Source organism: Stegodyphus dumicola, chromosome 3 (assembly GCF_044657685.1).
Source record: "Stegodyphus dumicola isolate Sdum_Otavi_A_Nest chromosome 3, ASM4465768v1".
NCBI classification, from domain to species: Eukaryota; Metazoa; Arthropoda; class Arachnida; order Araneae; family Eresidae; genus Stegodyphus; species Stegodyphus dumicola.
Genome location: NC_140770.1, coordinates 142,689,833 through 142,713,794, shown reverse-complemented (window position 1 = coordinate 142,713,794; position 23,962 = coordinate 142,689,833). Strand labels below are relative to the sequence as shown.

The 23,962-nt window shown below is 32.2% G+C and overlaps 1 protein-coding gene across 4 annotated transcripts in view; it reads left to right on the top strand.

Annotated features, from left to right (window-relative positions):
* The first annotated feature begins 302 nt into the window (after positions 1 to 302).
* Positions 303 to 23,962, top strand: part of LOC118191846 (uncharacterized) — a 32,450-nt gene continuing 8,790 nt past the window's right edge. The window contains exons 1-4 of one of the 4 annotated variants that reach the window (XM_085813397.1): positions 303 to 648; positions 774 to 824; positions 18,273 to 18,381; positions 22,324 to 22,398. In XM_085813397.1, coding sequence (XP_085669523.1) covers positions 18,276 to 18,381; positions 22,324 to 22,398 — 181 coding nt within the window. In that variant the 5' untranslated portion in view covers positions 303 to 648; positions 774 to 824; positions 18,273 to 18,275. The other 3 variants (XM_085813396.1, XM_035362703.2, XM_085813398.1) reach the window with 3 other exon arrangements.

The following is a 23,962-nucleotide window of genomic DNA, read 5'->3' as shown; positions in this document are numbered from 1 at the left end:
AAAATTTATGCATTTAAGGGTTAAAAAAAATAAGGCACTTCATCAAATAATGGAATAATGCTCAATTTATACAACTTTCAAAGTAATTGTCACGATAAATACAGTTGACAAACTACATGAGTAACATATTGAAAACTCTACCAAGCTACACACTTCCTTTTTTTTTTTTTTTTCTTCTATAAAGATAAGCTACACGGAAATGCATATATCCCGGAAATAGCAGAGCAAGAATATTCTACACGGCATTTCAGATTACAGTGCTTATCTCTTCAAACAAAACCTTATTTGTTCGAAGAGATTAATTTAAGAGGCACTGTTAGTCGAAATGTTCGTCATTAAACGGGCTCCACAAAAGTGCAACGTAAACTGAAAACCTGAATTGGAAGTAGCTTCATTTCCGTATATAAGCTGTTTCTTGTACAAGAACACTTATCTTTGACTCATAAATAAGGCTTAAAAATCCAAGGGATATTTTCTTATTATTTTGGTCTAATTTAGGAATTATCTTTTTAAAAATGGCTGCTATGTTTCAAAAATAAAAGCAACTCTTTCGTTATGTAGTTCAAGGCTAGTGTAAAGAAGCTTTTGCGGCTTCAAGTCTTATCTCTATGGGTGCGATTTTTCACGGTTAAGTAGTTCAGTGGACGGGTAAGTTCTCTTCTTGCATTTTGGATGTTTGCCTCAGTTTAGATGCTTAAAATGTTTTTTTATTTTTTTTTTTTTCGGTGTCTTAACGATATTGTCAAATGTGAACTCATAATAATATGTATAAGGAGAGAGAAGCTGAAAAATATACACAGAGTTGCAAATGGATAAAAAGTAATGTAAGCATAATTTTGAATTATTTTATTTTTTATTCGTTTTATTGCGAACTTGTCACAAAAGGAAAATAACAATACAGAATTATAGTCATAAATTATTTAAATTATTTTGGGATTAAGCCTTCAATTTGTGAATAGTAACATTTAAAGAATATATATGCGTAAGATAAACAATAGGTAAATTAAAATTATAATTTAAACTATCTACAACCCCTTAATTCCCACTCTCTATTCTAAACATAGTAATGCTTTTTATGGTTTCTGATTTCATAGTATTAGTTTATATGATTCTATTGTCTGTAGTAAAATTTTATATTTAACTTCGGTTAATATATGATGTAATACAACACTCTGGACTACGTCATTTCTAGATCAATCTATGTCACATGACTTATGTAACGTTGATGACATAACTAATATGGAACCTAAACCGAAACTTTGAAGTAACTAATTAAGAACTTGAAGTTAAAATTTCGAGAATTTTCTTTTAATGAACAACTTAAACCGGAACCGCACTTTAGCTCTCTAGCCTTTAAGACGCCAGTTCGCTTGCGTATCCTCTGTTAGCTCTTGTCCATTATTCAAAAAATATAATATGTATAAAATTGTAGGCTGCATAGCGCATCTACAATAATGCTATTAAATTAAAAATAAGTGTCCTAAGAATTAGTTATCAAGGAATAAAATTATGTGTGGACTATACGTTACGTCTGTTTTCGAATGTCATCTTTCTAACTACGCAGTAAAGCCTGTTCAAGTTATTACAAAGCAAAGAACCATCCTCAGTCCTTTGCAGCTTTCTCCAAGTCTTCCTATTACACACACACACAAGATATAACAAAATATGATAGCTGCTTTAAAAAATAGTTGGCGACCTCAAAATTAACGATTCTAGATTTGATTCTCACCCTCTAAATTCCTCTGTTCTTCCAAATTCGAGATCATTCCAAATTACATAACACTGCTTGAAAAAGGTAACTAAAACTAATATTGACCCATCATAGCCTAGAATACTATCTGCACCTATGTAGTATAAATACGGCTTTGCGAGGAACTACGTCCCTTTTTTCTTCCTGACTTCTGCTATGCAAACAATTCAGCGCCGTTTATGCTTTCCTGGCTGAAATGACGTAGTATCTCTCTATCTGTGTATATAAGATGTTGCTGTATTCAAATACAATTGAAAAGTAAATTTGTCTGCCAAAGTGATGATTTGAGATGTGTAAAAATGGAGATAGTGGATCTTCAATTCAGTTTTGTTAGCTGCTTCATCAAGCCTTCACCCTCAGCCTCTTCTTAGCCATGTCTACAGGCAGAAGTTAAAAGTACCCGATTTCTCATTCTACGCATTTAAATTACTTCAAAAATTATATAAGATACAACAAAATACGATAGCTGCTTTAAAAATTGGCGATCTCCCCCTAAATTCATCTGTTCTCCCAAATTCGAGATTTTTCTATGTTATGTAACATACTGAAAAAGATCAACTAAAACTAACATTAACCAATCATAGCTTTTCTCTAGAAAAGCACCTACTTTGGTATAAATACCTCTGATGAGGTAATTATACCTCTGGTGAGGTAATTATGTCGTTATTCTGCTAGCTTCTACCTTGTTAATATCTAAAATGATGATATTATCTAAAATGTAATACTATTTATAAAATTATTGGGTGAGTATTGAGCCCATGAGCATGAATGATGAGAAATATGATTTTAATAATTAGGTCTTATCCACCAATAAGAGTCATATTCACTTTGGCCACGTCTGTCTACAAATCTTTCCTTCGAGTGTCATCTTTCTAACTACGCAGTCAAGTCTCCTCAGGATATGACGCACAGAACCATCGCCGGTCTGTTGTAGCTTACTCCAAGTCATCTTGTCATATTTTTAATTGTATCCTATTTTATTCTAGCTATCATGTTGAATCCATTCAGAATTAAGTTCGAGGTGACACTGCTGGAAAGACCAGAGGATCTTTCTCGGAGAACGAGTTTAGGACGAGGTGCCCAGTTTTTTTAATTTGATTAATTACTTTATTTGGTTCTTTGATTGTTCCTTAGTTTTACCTGTTTGCAAGTATTGGAGGTACAGTTTATATGTTGAGTTTAGGTTTTGATTTAGGTTTGCTATGTGGCCAACATAAGACCACCCGCCAATTCAATGTTTTAATAGCAGCTGGATTTAAGTAAAGTACCACTTCCGGTTGATCATTTACAGACAAAAAATAAATTGGTTGTTTCATTAAATAGGAACACCTCTAATACGAAAATTTGGCTTATATTTTATTAGATATAATTAATTGGCAGTGTGTAAAAACTGATTTTTCTTAATTTATATCAACATAATGAAATGTTTGGTCCTTTATTTCTGTACATCAAAATGTTATTTTATTAAGCAGTTGAATAATGTATAAATTAATATGTTTTTAGTGTAAGTGTATACAATACATTTAAAATAAATACTTTAAAACAAATATCATAATTTAATTTTTCCTGTGTTATTTCAATATCATCAACAAATCTAAATTCATTTTGATCTGCATATATATGCCCTCAATATTCAGGTATCAGTAAACAATGTTCGTTAGTTTATGAAATTAAGCTGAATAATGATTACCGTGTAAGTGATCCGAGATTCAGTAAGGAGTAAAGTAAGATGTATTTTCTGATTTTCTATTTTCTCTTTGCTCCGTCATCATCGATAATAAATAACAAGTGCTTTTTTTTTTTTTTTTTTTTTTTTTTGGTAAAATGCGTAAATAACGAGAGTTTTGAAGTTCAGCAATTGAAACACTGCACACTGTTCAAAATAAAAATTACTCTGCCGACTGCCTGATGTAAATAAATGTAATGTCTGGATGTAATAGAAATAGACTTAATATGTACTACTTTATTTTTGATTAAAATGGCTTATATATTTCTATATAAGTTTGGAATACCGAATGTGAGAAGTTTTGGATCATCTCGTAATAAATAATGTATATGAACTATACATCCATATATAAAGAAGAAAGTACGTGTGTTTGTTTGCCCCCTAATAACTCAGTCACTACTATAGCTATCGTCACCAAACTTTCTACAATTCTTTTCTGGGTCCTAGAAAAGGTCGAAATCCACTTTTTTTCAAAAAAAAAAGTTAAAATCAGAGATATTAATTAAAACCACGGAAAAACGATCATTTTCGCCCTCATTTTTCCGAGTGGAAACAGTCTCGCAAGCTAGAGATAAAAACCTGCTTTATTTCGAAAGTTGCTGCCAATGCTCACTTTCAAATCTTAGAGTTTGTTAATAAAAAATTTCTAAGTTTTATGATGAAATAAAATTAGTATTGCCAAACATTAAATACATTAGTCCCGATTCCAAAAATTCGTGGGAAGCCGGTTTTTAATCAACGACTTTAATCAACCGAAATACTAATTAAAAACTCTGAAAGCGCTCATTTTCGCACTCATTCTTCCGAGTGGCAACAGTCTGGAGCATTGGAGATAAAAATTTTTATTTCGAAAAGTGTTGCTATTGCTCGCTTTCAAATCGTACAGCTTGTTCATCAAAAATTTGTAACTTTTACAAAATCTATACATGTAAAGAAGAATGTCTGTTTCTTTTTTTTTTTTTTTTTTTGTTTGTTTGTTTGTTTTTTGCGTTATATATTTCTGACCAATTACGATGAATCTTTTGCCACATTTAATCGACTAAAATGGAAATATAGATGAAATAGTGGATGGAACTTGAGCTTTTACGACCGTTTGATTGGAAAGACGAAAATCATTAAAAACTGCGTGCTATATAATTTGAGAGATATTGTTGCTGATATAATTTGAGAGAATTAGCTTATTTTTCTATCGAATTTTTTAGGTGGATTCCACATCGTAGCAGACTGCAAAATGTATGACTATGAATCGTATTTTTTGCATCGTACTTAGAGAAGAATTACAGCGGTGTCGTTCTCTCTGTTGTTAGAGAGGCATTACTCTCAATATAACTTAACTGGCTTCGGTTACTTCCGCTATTATTAATTTAAAACCAAAAAATTTTTATATTTTATTCACACACCAGATAACAGTATGTTCTCTATTATCTGGGCTAATGCTCTGGAAGCACGTCACGAATAATTAAAAAACACGGATCATACAAACTATCAGTTTTCATGTATATTGTATTTGTTTAAAAAATCAGTAATTTTACTTTTTTTTTTTTTTTTTTTTTTTGAAAATGTTTAAATATTTGTCGAATTTGATTGCCTGTTTTTCGAGTGCTATTTTATTATTATATTCGAATCCCCTTTGTAGAAAAAAATCCAATAAATTTTCGAAAGAAGTCACTGCCGTTTCGGGACTATTGTCATTGTGAGGATCTTCTTCCTTTGTGTTACTTAGTATCACTCCTGACTCTTCTGTTCTTGCAACATTTGAAACAGTATCCGCATCTGTCAAGCACTGAAAGTCGAATGATTAATGCAATCGCCATATAATTATTCCTGGATGTTTTGGACGTGGTGCTATGCTAATTAACCGTTTGATAAGGGGATAGTGCCCACGTCCTCCGTTCTCTCTCTTTCTCTCTATCAACATTTTCGATTTTTTTTTTCACATTTTTAACTTCAGTTATTGCTTTGACTTTTTCATAATTAAATAAATATCCGATTTCTATATTATTAAGATTATTTTCCATGATCGAGCGAGTATTATTGGTTTTTAGAGCATGCTCGGATATATATATTTTTACACACTCTCCCGCATAGCGTTGAGTTTGCGAATTATCCGCTGGCACTGCCACTCACGGATAATCCACAAACCTGATACTCGAGAGTACACTATACATAATAAAATAATATAATATAATATGAAAGACTTCATATTTTAACTGTCGCCCAAAAGGGTCTGTTAAGAAGGCTCTCGCTGAACTTGCTGTTACAGTCACTTCTACTACACCCTTTTTTTTTTTTTTTTTTTTTTTTTGCTTAGCTTTTTTATTAAGCATCATTATCTGAAATCAATAGTAAAATTAAAGCAGCATAGAGGTACACGTTTAGAATTCTCGATAAGTGTGGACATACACTTTTTTTCCAATCTTTTCTCCGTTTATCATATCAGTGTTCAGTTTTCTTACTAAGCTGCCTTTACAAAACTTTATTTCGTCTTTTTATTATTAACTTTTTATGTGTTTACTTTACTTATTAAATATCATGTTCTTGGGGTTTACGCAGTATAAAATTCGATTCACTGGGAAAATCACAACATATTTAAAAACAGCATATATGTAGAATTTTCGACAGACAGCATCGCGTGCTGCAGATGAAACTATTTTATTCCGTACAGTGTTGCCACTGCTCAGTTTAAAATCTTTGAATTTGTTAATCAAAAATTAGTTAAAGTTTAAAAAATATGAAGTAGGTAATTAAAAAAATTTGAAATTCAAAATTTGCGTTTCCAGGTGCCCATGTTCGGGTGGAGGACTAAGTTATTAAAACCTAAATGTCTCTAGGTACCGTTGTTTTTCAACAATGAAAGAAATATGTGTACATTCATGCAGATATTTCATTATTTAGTTTTTTTAAACATATAATAGAGAGGGATTATATTTGGTGGCAATGATCTGAAAAGCGATACACCGTTCATGGTTAATCAAGCAAAATGCCTTTCGAGACTAATATCCCATTCGGGACTAATGTCCCTTTTAGAATAGTTATCATTATTTTATTGAATCTTCCTTGAATATATAGTCTAGTTAACATTCAACTACATCCACATACATTCAATAAAGAAAATTAGGGAAGCAGGAATAGTTTCTAGATATCCTCATATTAATAATATTTTGTACATAATTTGTTTGTACGTATAATTCCATAAAAAATGGCTAAAATTTCATAGTTTTAATTTCAACATACATGATAATTACACTGTGTAAACACTGTGTAACACACTATTAAAATATAAATAACTTATTGTGGAAAAAATAATTATTAAAAAAACATTTTTTAGAATTTCAGTCATCATATACTTCTTTTATTAAAAAATTACATATATTTATGTCAGTTGCAGCCTCTATCTGAAATGTTCTACTGCGAAACAAAAGATTTTGAAGTTAATACCGAAACTTTAGAGCGAAAATATTTCACTCAAATTTACTGAAATTTAATATTTTCTAAGAAATGAAACTGTTCGCAAATTTATTAATGATAGTCTTCAAAGAGCGGAATCGCTCCATTTATTACTGATGAAAAATTCTCTTGTTTTGTTTTTCACGTGAAGTAAACATAAGATTTTCCCCCAAAGTGGTTGTTGAATTTGATTTAAGAGGCTTTTAATATGTCACATTCATTAATCAGTGTCTGTGAAAGGTTTTTGTGGCATTCAAGATAATCCCACATACGTAAGGTTACCATATTTCAGGAACGATGGATTATGTACATTCGATGGGAGGAGGGAAGGAAAGATGTGGCACGTGACCTTAAGTACGAGAACCAGGGAATAGTATAAAAAGTTACATTTTGTGTCTTTCATAAAGCTTATTTTTTTTAATTTAGATATACCAAATGGATATTTGCGTAATTTAAAACATTTCTGTGATTGGAATTATATGTCAACGACCAACGGGGTGCGAAAATAAACGCTCAGTGAGTGATTTCTTTGCACACAGTTTTTGTATTAATGTGATACTGCGTCTTATCATCGACTTGTGATTGGACATTACTGGATCATGGACATTAGGAGCTGTGATTGTGTGGCGGTCTCCACGAGATGCTTACTGCTGCCTCGACTGAAACATCAACTGCTTATTCAGAATATTTTTGTTCGATTTCTATAAAATTCGACATCTCCAATTTCGATAATTCATTATTTTCTTTTTAATGAATATCGAATTAATCTAAAATTTACAAAGTTAAGATATATGTAATCTAAAAAATAATAATCCTTGTAAAATAAACAATCTAAAAATAACATCTGCGTTTTTTTTCATCCTCTCACAATTATGTAATTCATTATTATCATAATTATCCTCTCTAGTAACAAGAGTGATTCACGACTTCTTCAGCCAGTATATTTTTAAGGTTTTTTTCTTTCCAGAATAATTTGGGCAGGATCTGTTTGGGGGACCGATGTTCTCTATATTTTGACGTGATATATATGCCTTTGGTGAAACAATTCATGCCTAATTCTGAGCATATAAGTCAGCGATAGTTATTTTTACCTTAGTAATAGTCTGCTACTTTCGAATATGCCTTTCAAGGTCATTTCTTTCCTCCAAACTCATAACTATGGCAACCTTTGATGCGGAAAAAATATCGAATCCTGTAATTTGCCAATATGTGCTGTGACGACGACATACGTTACGATAGTAAACGAGGGAAGGGTTGCTACGATCTCAATGTGCCTATTTTAAAGTAACAAACTATAGCAATATGCTCATTCTCCATTCGAGAAAATTATTTAAAACATAAGTTTTTAGGAAAGCACATGGAAGTCCAAAGAAAAAACTTTGATAATGAAAAAGGAATAAAATTTATGTAAATGTACTACACAATCAGAAATAATTTGTTTTCATTTATTATCATATTTTTGGCCATAATGATTAAAACTAAAATCGCGGAGCTAATAACTATACCGTATTTCAAATACCATTGTCAAAGAAAAATTTAATAAACTGAATGTAATTTGTTCCTATTTCGTATATCTCGTTTCTATATATCACTGCTATTGTTCCTTGAAATGATTTTAGTGTCCTAATAGAAGCTATATTTAAGCATTCCAAGAATCTCATGTTTAGTCACCTATTCTTAGCTTGGAAAGGTTTCCACCAGCAAGGTCACCACTGGAAGATTCTCAAATTTCCTTCTTATTCATAATGAAATTATAGCATATAAGAATCATCAGAAGTAGAAAGAAGAGGCAAATGTTGAACAAATATTAACCCTGGTGGATTACGAACAAACCTACTGCAGTACCCTTTATGACTTTCATTCTGTTAAAAGATTCATAAACATGGAATTTTGCAATGCTCATGACTCATATTTGACTGCTGAGGAAACTGCTTGGCAATATCACCTGGAAAGGAATATGCTAAGCTCTAACATCATTCCGTCCTTTAACGGAACATAATAGCCTTAATGCTAGCTGTTTCGCATAAAACTCAAAAATTCTCGAGTAGCTACTCTTTGTCACTCTGGATAATCCATCCCTTCAGCTACAATTCATTACATTTAAATGTGTTCTCTGAACTTGATGGTTTTAATGCTGTAACTCGGAAGTATTAGGAGATATGTCAAATAATGGCTTAATTTACAAAAGCCAGAATATTTGCAAATGTATTAAAAATATTTAAATACGAATAAATAAAAATATTATGACAGCTCATTTTTATAAGCTTTTATTTAGTTCACTCGTTAGTGTTTCATTTTGTGGGTGCAATTTTGTCATCGGTTTTTAGCCTATTTCCTGATAAACAATCTGTTTTCAATTTCGCACACACACTGTTTGTCGATGACAGTGCAATATAAAATTGTAAATGAACTCAGCAAATAAAATTATTTCATCTGTCAGTCAAGTTACCTGATAAGTTATTTATCTTTTTTGTGCATTAATTATGATATACATTTTAAATAAAAGCTTATTGTATAAAACATTTTCTTAATTGTAGTTTATTTATAAGATTCTTAATAATTTTCCAAATTATGAATCATGACTCAAATTCAGATTTTACTGGCGGGCTACAGCCAAAGCAATATTTATAAGTTCTATGTGCTGAAAAACTGAAAATAAAATTAAATATTCATTTAATGTACTGTATACAAAGTTGCTAGCTGCGACCAAAGTAAAATTTATGAATTCTATGTACACCTGAAAACAAAAAGTGTATAAAAGCATTTCAGTATGAATGAAATCAGTTCATTCTTTCCAAGCAACAACCAATTCGTAAATATATATATTTTTTTTTTAGTCCAAAGGGGCTTTGTCTCTGAAGGACTATTGGTTTCGTTTTGCGATTTTGCGTTGAATCACTATAAATGTCCGTTTCATTTTTCAAACTGTTGCCATCAAATGTTAGAGTACTGCATTATATTTGAAGAAAAGATAGGCTCATTTTAAAAATGAAATTTATGGTTTAAGTGCGAAGAACATGATATTTAATAAATAAAGGTAACACACAAAATGTTAAAAAAACGCCCCTGTAGTTTAAAATCTGAATCTTTTCAATTTTTTTTTTTCATTTTTATTTATTTATTTATTTATTTTTTTCCAAACCAGGAAACAAAAACTTTAGATACTTCAGTTTAATAGTACATATACGTACGACGTCATGATTTAATGTAATATAAAAAAAATTCCAATTTCAATAAAATAATTAACGTAGCAGTAGGACACCATGTCAATTATCTTAATCTGAAACAAAAAAGGTGCCAACAGCAGTCATTTATTTAAAATGCTCATATTAACGAAACATTTTCGACATAGAATGACGCCACATGAAATCGCGTGCTTTTTTTAACTTCAAAACGTAGCCTTATATAATAAAAATATATTTAATATTTGGCAATGCTATTTTTATTTCATATTTTGTAAAACGTACAAAATTTTTATTAGCAAACTCTAAGATTTAAAAGCAAGCAGTGGCAACACTTTTCGAAATAAAGCAGATTTTTAGCTCCAGTGTACGAAATTGTTGCTACTTGGAAAAATGAGGGCGAAAATTGACGTTTTCAGAGTTTTTAATTAATATCTCGGCTGATGAAAGTCGCACGAAGATGAGAATTGTCGAAATACCTTCCCATGAATTTTTGGAATCAGGGGTTACCTCTTACAAATTCAACTCCCCGCCGTTCTGGAGGAGATAATGCAGGAAACAAACAAACCAGCGTACACAGAATTTAATATTATAGGTTCCTAGGGAGAATATCTCGAGAAACATTTCAACCGTTAACTATTTTAAAAATTAATTTGTTATTTATTTTTTAAATGGCAACAGCTGCATAACTTTTTGAAGTTGCTGTTTCCTTTTTTGGAGCAGATAGGATGTGCTTATATTTCAATACTGAAATAATTTAGTAGGTAAGTCTGAATACTTTCTGCCATAAATTACTTCAAGCGATTTTTTTTAAATTTCTCCTATTACAAAAATCGGCGCTTCCTTTTGAGAGCGACCGCATCACCAAAATTTCGTGACATTCAAAATTAACATGATTCAGCTTGGGCAGTTTAATTTGCCAGTTTTTCTATATAACTATAGCCGCTTTAAAAAAGAAGTATGAAAAAACTTATTAATAATTTCACTGAATAATTATTAATTAATCTGTGAATTTTCTAATTTTAGTTGAGCTTTTAATCTAAACAAATAAGTCATTTAAATGAACTAAATGTATTTATTTAATATTTATCTCTGAGTATATAATAAGTTTCTGTGCACTTACACAATGCAGATACTCACATCCTTCTGCATTAGATAGGCAAATCCAATAAAATCAGCAGTTTTTGAAAGCTAATCTCAAAACGTTCTTACTAAAACTGCTTTTCATTAACAGCCTGTTTATTTCATAAGTTGATGTCTCATTACAAATATCTGAAAGCTTTTGAAATGAAAATTTCCGTTCTAGTTATAAAGAAATCTTAAATGCTTATAGAGGCAGACAGAGCTAAAATCGATAGAAAAATCTCTTTTTATTATATGATTGCATGAAATATTGAAAAGACTTTTTTCCAACATTATATTACTTAGCTGTAAAAGTAGAAGTTTGAAGTTTTTGGACGTTTTCTCGAAACTCTTCCCAGTTGATGTGACATTTAAAGCATTTTCCAATATAAATAAACAACTTGGCATGGATTTCATTTCGTTTGATGCTCTTCTTTTTTCCCTCGATTTTTCTCTATATTAAATAGCATCAATAAGATTTAATATTATATTTCTATTGTAGCATATGCATATTTACTATAGTGATTCAAGAATTTAATCGGTTGGCAGCATATTTTAAAACTCATAATCTTGGGGTACACGAAATTTACTTTAAATTATTTGTATTTTTTTTTTTTTTTTTTTTTTTTTTTTTTTTTTTTGTTCAAGCGGCCTTGTAAAACCTGACGATAATTTTGCCATTTTAGTCACCCATTTTCACAAACGCATCGCTACATTTATAACGTGCAGTTTATTTCTTTCTCAGATATTAGTAACCAAAATACTGCCAGAGTATCTGAGATCTTTTATAAGCAAGTACCGAATTATTCATTGTTATTGTTATTATTATTGGTACTATAAATAAATCGAACTACTCTTATATGCGCCCTCAGGTCGCCAAATTTTTCGCCAAACATGTTTGGCGAGAAACTTCACGGTGTCATATTGCTATTAAATTTTGTTTCTACATTTCAAACTTTAAGCTAAAATGTCTTTAAAACGCGGTTTTCGCACATGCAAAAACCCCGTTTTGAAGATACATTTTAAGCTAAAAATCCGAAACAAAAACAAAAAATTTAGATAGCAAAAACGTAAAGTTTCTAATTAAAAATATCTGACAAGAATCCATGAACACAGCGATATGTTTTAACTTAAAAAACATCTACGAATTGCGCAATATAGGCAGCGAAGAAATCTACGAACTGCGCACACCTCGCTTTAATAAATTAACATAACAATAAAATTCAAAGAATACCATGTACACAGCATTCTGTTTCAACTTTAAAAAAATCTACGAATTGCGCAATCTAGGCATTGCGCACAAATCAACAAAATAAACTAAAATAATTCAAAAAACAACAATACCAACAGAAATTCATAATAAAAAACAATGAACATAACATTCTGCAAAATAAAAACAATAAACTAAAATGCACTTACCATAATGGATGTTTCTTCGGACAGCAGAACGTAGCTTTAACATGCCGCCACGTACTCTCTATGATATTTATATGACAGCCAGACTCGCTATCCACAAAATTCATACTATGATTCACAAATAAATTCCTTCTTTTCCTAAATCCTTGTAAGATTTCTAGCCATCCGAAAAAATAGTTGTACAGGGCTCAATCCACTCTTTAATACACTGCATCAGCATTTTTTTACTTCTATCATGCACAGCCACTAAAAATAATCTCCCAGATCCTCTTCCAACCACGTCTCTCAGTGCAACATAGGCCATTTCAAAACACGCACGACACGAACCATCGAGCAATTAAACCACTCCAGCAAAAGAGTTTTCAACGTCAAAAGGGTTGCCATACAACATGCAATCACGCCCAAAAGCAGTACAGAACACATATCGCCACATTTGGTGATATTAGGGCGCATATAAGAGTAGAGCCAAATAAATATATGTTACTTGTTTCATAGCTCGGAGCAAAATGATTGAGCGATACCTAGGAATAAAAAATTAAATAAATTATCAAAAATGACACTTTTAAACTAGGTAAAAATTAAGGTTCCAAATTAAATCAGCAGTTAATTTTCACATATACTAATGCAGTCATACTGTCTAATTTTCCATAAGCGAGGTAAGTTGGCGGTAATGAGAGCACTAAGATGTGATTTTTAAACGTAAACAGAATAGTAACTTTTAAGTTTTGCAGAAGTGAAAAGCCGTTAATTTACATAAACAGAATAGTAAAATGAGATGATAAAATACTAAAACAAAGTTCACCAGCTTTGCAGCTAAAAACATAATCCTATCTATGTAATTCATGATAAAATAGTATAGTGAATAATAAAATAATAAAATAATAAATTATATAACACATTCCTCGGACTCTAAAATTGTCAACCAAGTAAATATATTCAAATTCACTAACAACGGATGCATCATAAACTCACTAAAATATACAAGTTACTATCGTTGTAGAATTCAACACATTAAACAACTTTCTTTCAAAACTTTAAACATTCCACATCTTTCGACTGCCACATGCAAGAAACGAAACCAAAAATGAAATAAATAAATTTTAAAAAATAAATTTAAAAAATCTGAAGAGATTCAGATTTTAAATTACTTCCAAAGGGGCGTTTTTTTAACGTTTTGAGTGTTACCTTTATTTATTAAATATCATGTTCTTTGCACTTAAACCATAAAATTCAGTTCAACAGCAATGTCGCAAACTCATTTTAAAATGAGCATATCTGTAGAATTTCCGATACACAGTTCCGCGCGCTAGAGATAAAAAGCGGTGTTTTTTTTTTTTTTTTTTTTTTTTTCTTTTTTTTTCCCCACGTGGAGTGAAATTGTGAAATTATCCCACGTTATCCTTAATAATTACATCATCTAAAACCCTGATATCAACATTTTTGGTCCAGACTAACCAACGCATCTTCATCAAATCTCTAATACTTCTGATGTATTATTAGACATCATAATTACCTTGAATGTTCCTCAAACACCTTTTCTCCAAGTGGATAATGAACTTTCTTCAGATCACCTACCAGTACGCTTCACTTTATATGGCTTTAAAGCATATAGTCTTACATATAGAGTGTCGCATTAATTGGGAAAACTATGCTTACAGTTTGAAGAAAACATATCTGTTACCATTAAAATGACTAATATCAGCAAAATTCATGATGCCACATTCTATCTTAGCACTAAAACAAACGAAATCATCAACCACGCCAAATTTATTCCAAAACAGACGAATTATACGCTCCCACACAATATTAGATAGAAAATCACAGAGAAAAATAGACTAAGAAAAATTTATCAACGTTCCCACTCCACCCAAGACAAAACAAGATATAATGCTGATAATCGAAACCTCAGAAAACCTATCCAAGAGTACAGAAACAGTTGCTGGGATAACTTCACTGAAAGTCTTTCGCACACCGACCACTCTGTGTGGAAAGTTGCTAAAGCTCTCTGAAGCCACTCCCTCCAATATTGGACCTATTCTAGATGATTATAATACTCAAATTTACGATCATAAGAAAATTCTCAATCTCTTCGCTGATAATTCTGAACAACAGTTTACTTTAAATAATTTCCCGCATCCGAATGATATCAATATTATTAGTCACGTGACCGATTTCCTCTGCAAAGATCCTGAAAATCAAAATAAACCGACTTCTCCCAAAGAAATACAGAAAATTATAAAGAAACTTAATCCAAAGAAAGCATCTGGATATAACAATATCACTAATAAGGCCCTGCAATATCTCCCAGGGAAAAGCATCGTCCTTATTACACATATTTTAACGCATGTTTAAGTCTGAATACATTCCCCAAAAGTTGGAAACACGCCATTCTAACTGTCATTAAAAAGCCTGGCAAAGCTGGAAATCTCACAAGTAACTTTAGACCGATTAGTCTTCTGCCTGCGATTGCCAAACTTTTCGAAAGGCTTTTCGAGTCTCAACTCACCACTTTGATTAATTAAAATAACATCACCAAAGACCATCAATTCGGATTCCACCAGAGATTCTCAACGACTCAGCAGATCGCCTGAATCGTGGAATTCATAGGTGAAAATTTTAATAAAAAGGAAGCAATTGCTGCTATTTTTATGGACATAGAGAAACTTTGCATAGAGAAAGCCTTCGATAAAGTTTGGCATCGCGGTCTTATCATCAAGCTGATGAACTATAATTTTCCACCTGCCGTCCTCCATCTAATCGCTGATTTTTTAAAGAACAGAACTTTTCAAGTTAAAATTCAAGATAACTATTCGACCACAACATAAATTCACGCGGGTTTACCACAGGGGTCGGTAATTTCCCCACTTTTCTCTAATTTATATATCAATGATCTTCCTAATATTGAAAATATTCTCACTGCGTGCTATGCTGACGACACGGCACTTTTATGTCACTCACTTAATCCATACCATGCAAGAAATAAACTACAGAATGCCACTGATTACATTTCACCCTGGTTTAAAGGATGGAAAATAAGAATTAACCTCGAAAAACCAAAAGTGATTTACTTTAAAAAATTAAATATCCCTCAAGGCTTAGAAGAAATTACGCTGAACGGATAAATCGTGTCAGGTGACCACCAAGTAAAATATTTATGTGTTTATCTCGACCAAAAGTTAACTTTCAAATTTCATGTTAATTATATCAGAGACAAATCGCAACGTGCCTTAATGAGCATTTACCCATTAATATGCAAATATTTGAAGTTAGATGTCAACACTAAAAGATCACTCTATCTACAGGCAATCCGACCCTATATGCCGCTCCGGCGTGGGCAGCTACTGCAAGTTCAAACTGAGCAAAGCTTCAAAGTTTTCAGAGTAAAACTCTCAGATTCCTATCGAACTCTCCGTAGTTCGTTAGGAACACTGTCATCCATAATTTGCTAGAGATTTTACCATTAGATGCCGAATTACTAAATATTACATTCAAATTCTACGAAAAATGGGATTCCTCCACTCACGAAGTTATTAAAAACATAGTGTACATGTCTAATCGAACAGCTGCATAAACGGCCCAGAACTATACATCATAATGTTAGATGGTAGTTTTTGTATATATTTTATTATTTTCAACAATTTAATTTAGATTTTGTTTCATCTTTATCATCATTTTCATCTTATTATGGAGTCTGCCCGGTACCAAGGCTACTGATTTTATTCATTTTTAAATTCGTATATCACGTGACAGTCTACTTCCCTATGAGTATTAAGATATAGGTACTTTCGCCTCAGACGAAAGCACAAAAATTTCTGGGACTTGTATAGATTATTTTCTATTTTTACTATACGACACTGTGCCAAATCTACGTTAATGTGTAATAGATATGCCATTGCGAAAAGTTATACCAAAGTTGTGCCTGACAATATCTAATTGCTCTTATTGCTTATCCAACGAAGACATCATCCGTGGCCGATAAATAGCGCCACGCCTGATCAACTTCTTCACTACTGAAGACTTTGCACTTTTATTATAAGTGCACATGATTTTTCCATTTTTATGGAATTTAACGAACTTTTACATGTCCTTAGGGGAAAGATAAACATGTAGTGGTAAAGGCCTTCCTGTCGAACACCACTTAACGAAAGATGATCTCCGATCTCTCCGTAGAGTGTTGTCATTGCTCGCTTTGAAATCGTTTAGTTTTTAAATAAATTCGTTGAAGTGTTACAAAATCTGAAATTGATAATAAAAAAAATTATTTTCAAATTAGGGCTTCCACATGTCCATATTCTATGGAAGGTTACGTTATTCAAATTTTGATGGCTTTAGATACCGTTGTTTTATCACAACGCGAGAAACATACATTTATACAGATTCTTCATTATTTAATTTCTTTAAATATAAGACAGAGCGATAATATATGGTGTCAACAATTTGAAAGCATTTTAAAGTTTTCAAAGCAAAAAGCCAAAACGAAATTAATAGTCCTTCAGGGCAAATTGCCCCTTTGGACCAATAATTAATTGACCCAGGAAACCATTAACTAAACAAAATTAAACGAAAATATTTATAAATTATAAACTCATCAATTCACGTCATCTGAAATCCAACATTCTCCCACAAATAACAGCTTAACCTCCTGCAAATATTAAACAGTAAAACTTTTAAAAACAAACACTGTACTTCAAAATTAAATATTAAAAATAATCTTCTGGGAGAATCAATCACCGAAATAAAGAATAATGAGAGAGTTCAAGAGAATGCATAAGTGTTACCATGAGAAATCCTACAACTAGGCTACCCTTAGACATATAATGTCGCATGACCGTTGGGTCACCTGCAGAACATTTATAGCGTGTATCTTGGAAAATTTCTGGTTCTTTTCATTTATCAATTACTGCTGTACGTGTAATTCAATTGTTTAAAATCTAGTTAACCGCTCCTGTATTCTGTGTAATGCTGATTTCTCACTTTGCTTGTATTATATACAAGTCGCCTAATGCATGAATTGGGTATTAGTATTAGTCCAAAGGAACTTTGTCCCTGAAGGACTATTGTTTTCGTTTTGCGATTTTGCGTTGGTTCACTATGAATGTCCGTTTGACTTTTCAAACTGTTGCCACCAAATGTTAGAGTCCTGCATTATATTTGAAGAAATGAAATAATGAAAAATCTGCATAAATGTATGCATATTTCTCGCATTGTGATAAAATAACGGTACATATAGCCATCGAATTTTGAATGACGTAATCCTACTGCGAATATGGGCATGTGGAAGCTGAAATTTGAAATTTGGAATTTGTGTTATGATCTATTTCACATTTTGTAAATCTTTAACGAAATTTTGATTTACAAACTCAAGAATTTCAAAGCGAGCAATGGCAACATTGTACAGACTGTGAATCGGAAATTCTAAAGATATGCTCATTTTAAAACTATTCTGCGATATTGCTGTTGAAATGAATTTTATGGTTTAAGTGCGAAGAACGTGATATTTAATAAACAAAGGTAACAGATAAAATGTTAAAAAAAAAAACGCCGCTTTGGACGTAATTTAAAATCTGAAACCTTTCAGATTTTCTTCGTTTTTATGTTTTTTAGTTTGCAATTTCTTACTTATTTTTAGAAAATGCAGCTGATCAGGAAATGTACTCTGTTTTTCTTGCTTTCGAGTATTTTCTGGATTCTGCTTGTACCAGGTTTTCCTCAAGAAGGGAGTGCAAGTGATATCACCGGTAAGATTTAAAAAATAATAGTAAACATATCTCTCGAATGAATAAACATCTTCTTAGCTAATTATTAAATGATTTTATCCTTAAATTCTTGAAACATGAAAATTTACTATCTTTTGGTTATTGGTAGTTAGTACTGGTCTTAAAAATTTATCCACTCCCCTAAAAAAAAAATTATGAAACCTAATTCTGCGCACTAAAGCTTATTTTATTTTCAATTTCAATATAATCACAAATTACCTTTTTATTCTTTTATTATTAAACTGAACATCGCTTTGCATAATTTAAAATTTACGACATTGCGCTGTTTGCGTTTACAGCTTCTGAAACTGCAGAAAGTGGCACTGGAAGCTGAGCTTATTCTAGGTTAAGGTGCTGAAATCAAAACCGAAGAGATACAAGGCAAGTGAAACGTAGCATTAGAAACGCAACAGCTTTGGAGTAGATTCAGTCAAGCTCTCAATCGATTTCGAGGGAAAACAGATAGAGGTCTCTCTTCGTCAGGAGCAAATGAATCTGCAAGATTGACGTCATTTTGCCTTGAATCACTGTTAACTTCGTATCACTTTTACAATTTTTGCCACCAAATATTATCGCCCTGAGTTATATTTGAATAAATTAAATATGTTTCTCGCATTGCGAAAAAAAGATACCTAGAGCCATCAAATTTTGAATATCATAGCCCTTCACCCGAATATGGGCATCTGGGAACCCAAATCTTGAAATTTTTTTTATCTATTTCCTATTTTGTTAAACTTTAATGGATTTTTGATTAACAAACTAAACGATTCCAAAGCGAGCAGTGGCAACACTGTACGGAATAAAATATTTTCATCTCCAGCGCGTGAGTCTGTTTATCGGAAATCTTACAAGTATGATGTTTCTAAGTATTTTATGATTTTGCTATGAATTTTATGAGACATAAGTCCAAAGAACGGGATATTAAATAAATAAAGAAAACACCCAAGATGTTAATAATAAAAACACACAAAAAAAAGTTTTATAAAGCTGTTTTAGTAAGAGAATTGAACATTGATATTACGGAAATTCTAAACGTATACTGCTATGCTGTATTTAAAGTATTTGTAATTTTGACGCTGAATTGTGTATGGGGTAAATGCGATAAAAAAAAGATGCTTAATAATAAAGCTAAAAAGACAAAACAAATGAATTAGAAGTGAGTGTAACAGTATACTGGTTAACTGCACACTCAGTGAGAGCAAACAAAAACCTTAAGAATCCCTTTTGGGAAACTGTTAAAATCTGAATCCTTTCAAATTTTCTTTTATCATTTTTTTAATATTTAATATTATTTGTTATACTATCATTATTTCACAAGCCCGTTCTAATAACTATATCCATTTAATTTAATGATCTAAAATTAATGTTTTAAAAAAGAATGCTTGGAAGATTTTCATTCTATTACATTTCTAATTTAACCAAAAGGAAAGACCGTCTTTCCGTACGAAGTTATGGATGCTTTCACAGCTGCGTTCGACTTACATTTGTCCATTAATAACTTCTGCAAAGAGAAATTTGTAGAAAGATAAATTGGTACTATTCCCTTTTGAGGACCGTAAAAAATTTCAGCGAAAATGTATGCGTAAAAGCGCCAAATCTAGCAAACGCGCCCTTTTAACAGCACGCCAAATATAGCGTACAAGGCTGATTTCAAATTGCGTAAGTTTAGATAGTTTTATACTTCTTAAGACGCCATTGAAATACTAGTTTAATTTTTAAATCCTTTTTTGATATCCTATGGATTTAAAAATTTGGGAATTGCCCATGACGAAAAGTCTGGAATAGAATCTTTTCAAAGAAAAGGCCTCATTCATTATAGAAAATTATGTTTGAACAACCAACGAGATGAAATTATGCTTTAGCGATAACTCGGTAGCGAAATAGCGATGCAGGAATCCATTCAGTTATGTTTAGCCTTTTTTATATAAATTATAATAATGATCTGAAATACACTCATGTCCATAAATTAAGGATAATCACTACACACATCTTCAAGAATCATATGCAAATTTCAGGAAGTAACCAGATGACACCGATGGTGCGTCACAATGACGAGAGTTTTAAGAGAGTGATATATAAGGAATACAGGCAAAAAAGTAAAATTGTTCGCAGGCGCTTTATAAGTATTTCAGTGCAATAACCGAATAGTTATGACACAAAGGACGCATTTGGATGATTTTTTACGTGGTAGAATTATCAGCCGTCTGGAATGTGAGCGTACCCAACTGGAAGTATCAGACGAACTTGGCATTGCCCAGAGTGTCATCTCCAGGCTTTGGCAACGATTCCAAGATGATGGTAATGTGAGTAGACGTTACAGCACAGGTCGCCCTAGAGTTACAACGCCGAATGAGGACCGGTATTTGGCAGTTACTGCCAAACGAAACAGACGGAGCACAGCCTAAGACTTGTCTCGTCAGCTCTCTTCAGCCACTGGTACGACAATTTCAAGATCGTGTACAGACGCTTAGAGCAGATTGCTGTATATGCTCGTAGACCTGTCAGATGCGTTTCACTTACTGCAACTCACTGTCGCCTGCGGTTAGCCTGGAGTAGAGAGCATGAATTGTGGACACCGCAACAGTGGGCTTCTGTGATGTTTTCCGACGAGTCCAGGTTTAGCTTGCAATCTGATTCTCGCCGGACTTTCATATGGAGAGCTCCAGGTACCCGTTACCAACAAGAAAACATCATTCAACGACACCGTTACGGTGGTGCAGGAGTGCTCGTTTGGGGTGGAATTATTCTGGGTTCCAGAACTGACCTGCATGTTCAAATTGGAACCATGACAAGCCAAATCTATCGGGACGTCATTCTGGAACAACATGTACTTTTGTTTCGGGGCGCCATGGGCACTCAATTTGTGTTTATGGATGACAACGCCCGTCCTCACCGTGCAAACATCGTAAGCGAATGCCTTCAGTCGGAGGATATCACCCGTATGGACTGGCCAGCATTCTCACCGGACTTGAATTCAGTACAGCACGTGTGGGACATGCCTGGCCGACGAGTTACAGCCCGTCAACCTCCTCCTACATGTCTAGTGGAACTTCGGAGAGCATTGCTTTTTGAGTGGTGTAATATACCCTAAGATCCGATCGATAATTTGATACTCAGCATGCCTAGGCGTTGTACGGACTGTATTCCATCGTCTGGGAGACATACAATGTATTAACAATCACACCAACGATGTAATATTGTTTTTTTTTTTTTTTTTTTTTTTTTTTTTTTTTTTGTAATTTGCTCCAGGGAGAAAAAATCGCTAATTTTTTTAATAATATCAAACATATAGTATCTTTTTTTGTTCTTCACCTTTTGTTTAATAAATAAGCTTTACAATAAGTGAAATTTGCTTTGCTTCTAACTCTTCCTTTGCCTGATTTTGCATTATCCTTAATTTATGGACATGAGTGTAGTTATTTACTCTTATGCTTCCAGTCAGTTATGTTTAGCCTTTTTTATATAAATTATAATAATAAAAGAGTATATGAAATTAACCTTTCACATAAATTAAAACAATAATCTCTAGATAGTTATGTACTATTATACGTCCTTTCTCGCGTTAGGGTTGCCGCAATTATTTTTGGCAGCACTGGCATCAACAATAGTTTGGTCACTTTTTACGGTCCTCAAAACGGAATAGTGCCGATAAATTTTATTCAAACAAGAAGAAAACTTCAAAAAGATGAATAATAGTAATGCGTACACATTATTATGTAAAAGAGGTAATCTTCATATATGTTACTATCTTTTTTAATACCAATGTTAATAACAGTATTTCAGGAAAAAGAGGCGTAAAACCCATAGGGAAAAAATTAAAAAAATTAATGAATTCATTCCTTTTTTCCCATAGGGAAAAAAGGAAAAAAATTAAATTAATTAAAAATTAATTAAGCTGCTATTTAATATTTTTGTGCATTACAGGAAAGAAAAACCATACGGGATTATGGAATAACGCAACTTCTCTGGTTAAAAAATATTATGGCACATTTGTAAACAGTAAGTTATTTTTTTTACATGAAATATTACTTTATTTCATATTATTGTTCTGTAATTTAGGTTAAAAGACCGAAATAAAAGAACGATAACAATTCAGTAATTCACTTCACGCAAATGTAATCAGCAGTCACAACGTCACAATAGTGGACAAGATGGGCAGATTACGAAATAAAGTTTGGCAAAAATGCGACTCATAAAATGTAATATAATACATAACAGGGATAAAATTTCGTAGAGAGCATTTTAAGGAAAACTAAGCCGTATTTGCATTAGATATGTAAAAAACCTCATGCAGCATAAAACTATCGAAACTTGGCTGAGATTTTTACATTCAACTACGAATAAACCTTTGCATTATAACTATTGAAAAAGTTTGAAATAGCATTCCTCATATTATTAAAATTCCAATAGCGGTGCTGGAAAGTAATGGTTTCTGCAACAACAAACTAAATTGAGAAGATAATAAGCCAATAAAAATGTTTATAATATGGTTGTATCAACACTAATATTATATCATATGGTATATCGTCAGCATTCTGAACATAAGCAATCCGATATGAAGAAATTACGTGAAAGTATAATATGCAAATTACATGTTTAGTATTATCATTCTTTTTTAATCTTTACAGCGTCACAGCATCGGTCCGCTTTTGCATTTTCCTAATTAAAATGCTGTGAATTCATATGGTTCTTGGCATTTTTATATTCAATTAGTTAAATTCGGTATTTTTCCGTTTTCCCGGCGCAAACGATAAAGTCGCCAACAATGGCACAACCGATGCCAAACGGAATATCTTCGCTGGTAACCTTTTACGCCTTATTACCAAAACAAGTCCCAGTCATTTCTTATCAGATAGATTGTTTCTTGCAATATTGGCATACAATTACATAGAATTTTTACAAGTAGTTAAATTTTATGCCCAAAGACCATTCGCGGTAATTAAGTCACTTAGAATGCAATCACACCGCTCACCCGAAAATATAGAAAAAGCGAAATCAAGGGTTAAGTTCATCAATTTTAATGAGAATTCACTAGTGAAGTAAAGCACTGTGGTTTTACATAATTTCTGAGTAAGCTATTCATACAAAATGAAATAATTCTTGCATTTAAACTTGTATTCCAAATTAAGATTTAACTTGAAAATGTTAATGTAGATAATTACTGAGAGAATTAGATTTTTGTAGCGTAGTTTACGTGAGATGAGATCACTTGGGGGTCACGTGATACGAACCATCCAATCAGGATATTTAACCATGAAAGCATAGTAAATTCTTAAATTAATGTCTTTTTTATAAATTTTTTGGCGTTTTACAAATTTTTAAACCATATTAAAATGTTTATGCCTTCAAAATGAAAAATTCTTAGAATTAACATTTGTTAACATTTTTAATGTGTATACTGTATATTGTCGTCAACAAACTCTGCTTGACGAGATTTGCGCCGGTGAAACGAAAAGTACCTTAAATTCTGGGTCAGCGCTAAATCCCCAAACGCGCAGGGAGATCACGTGACATTCGAAACACGTGTAAGATGATGTCACGTCAAAGATACGCCCCTTACGCT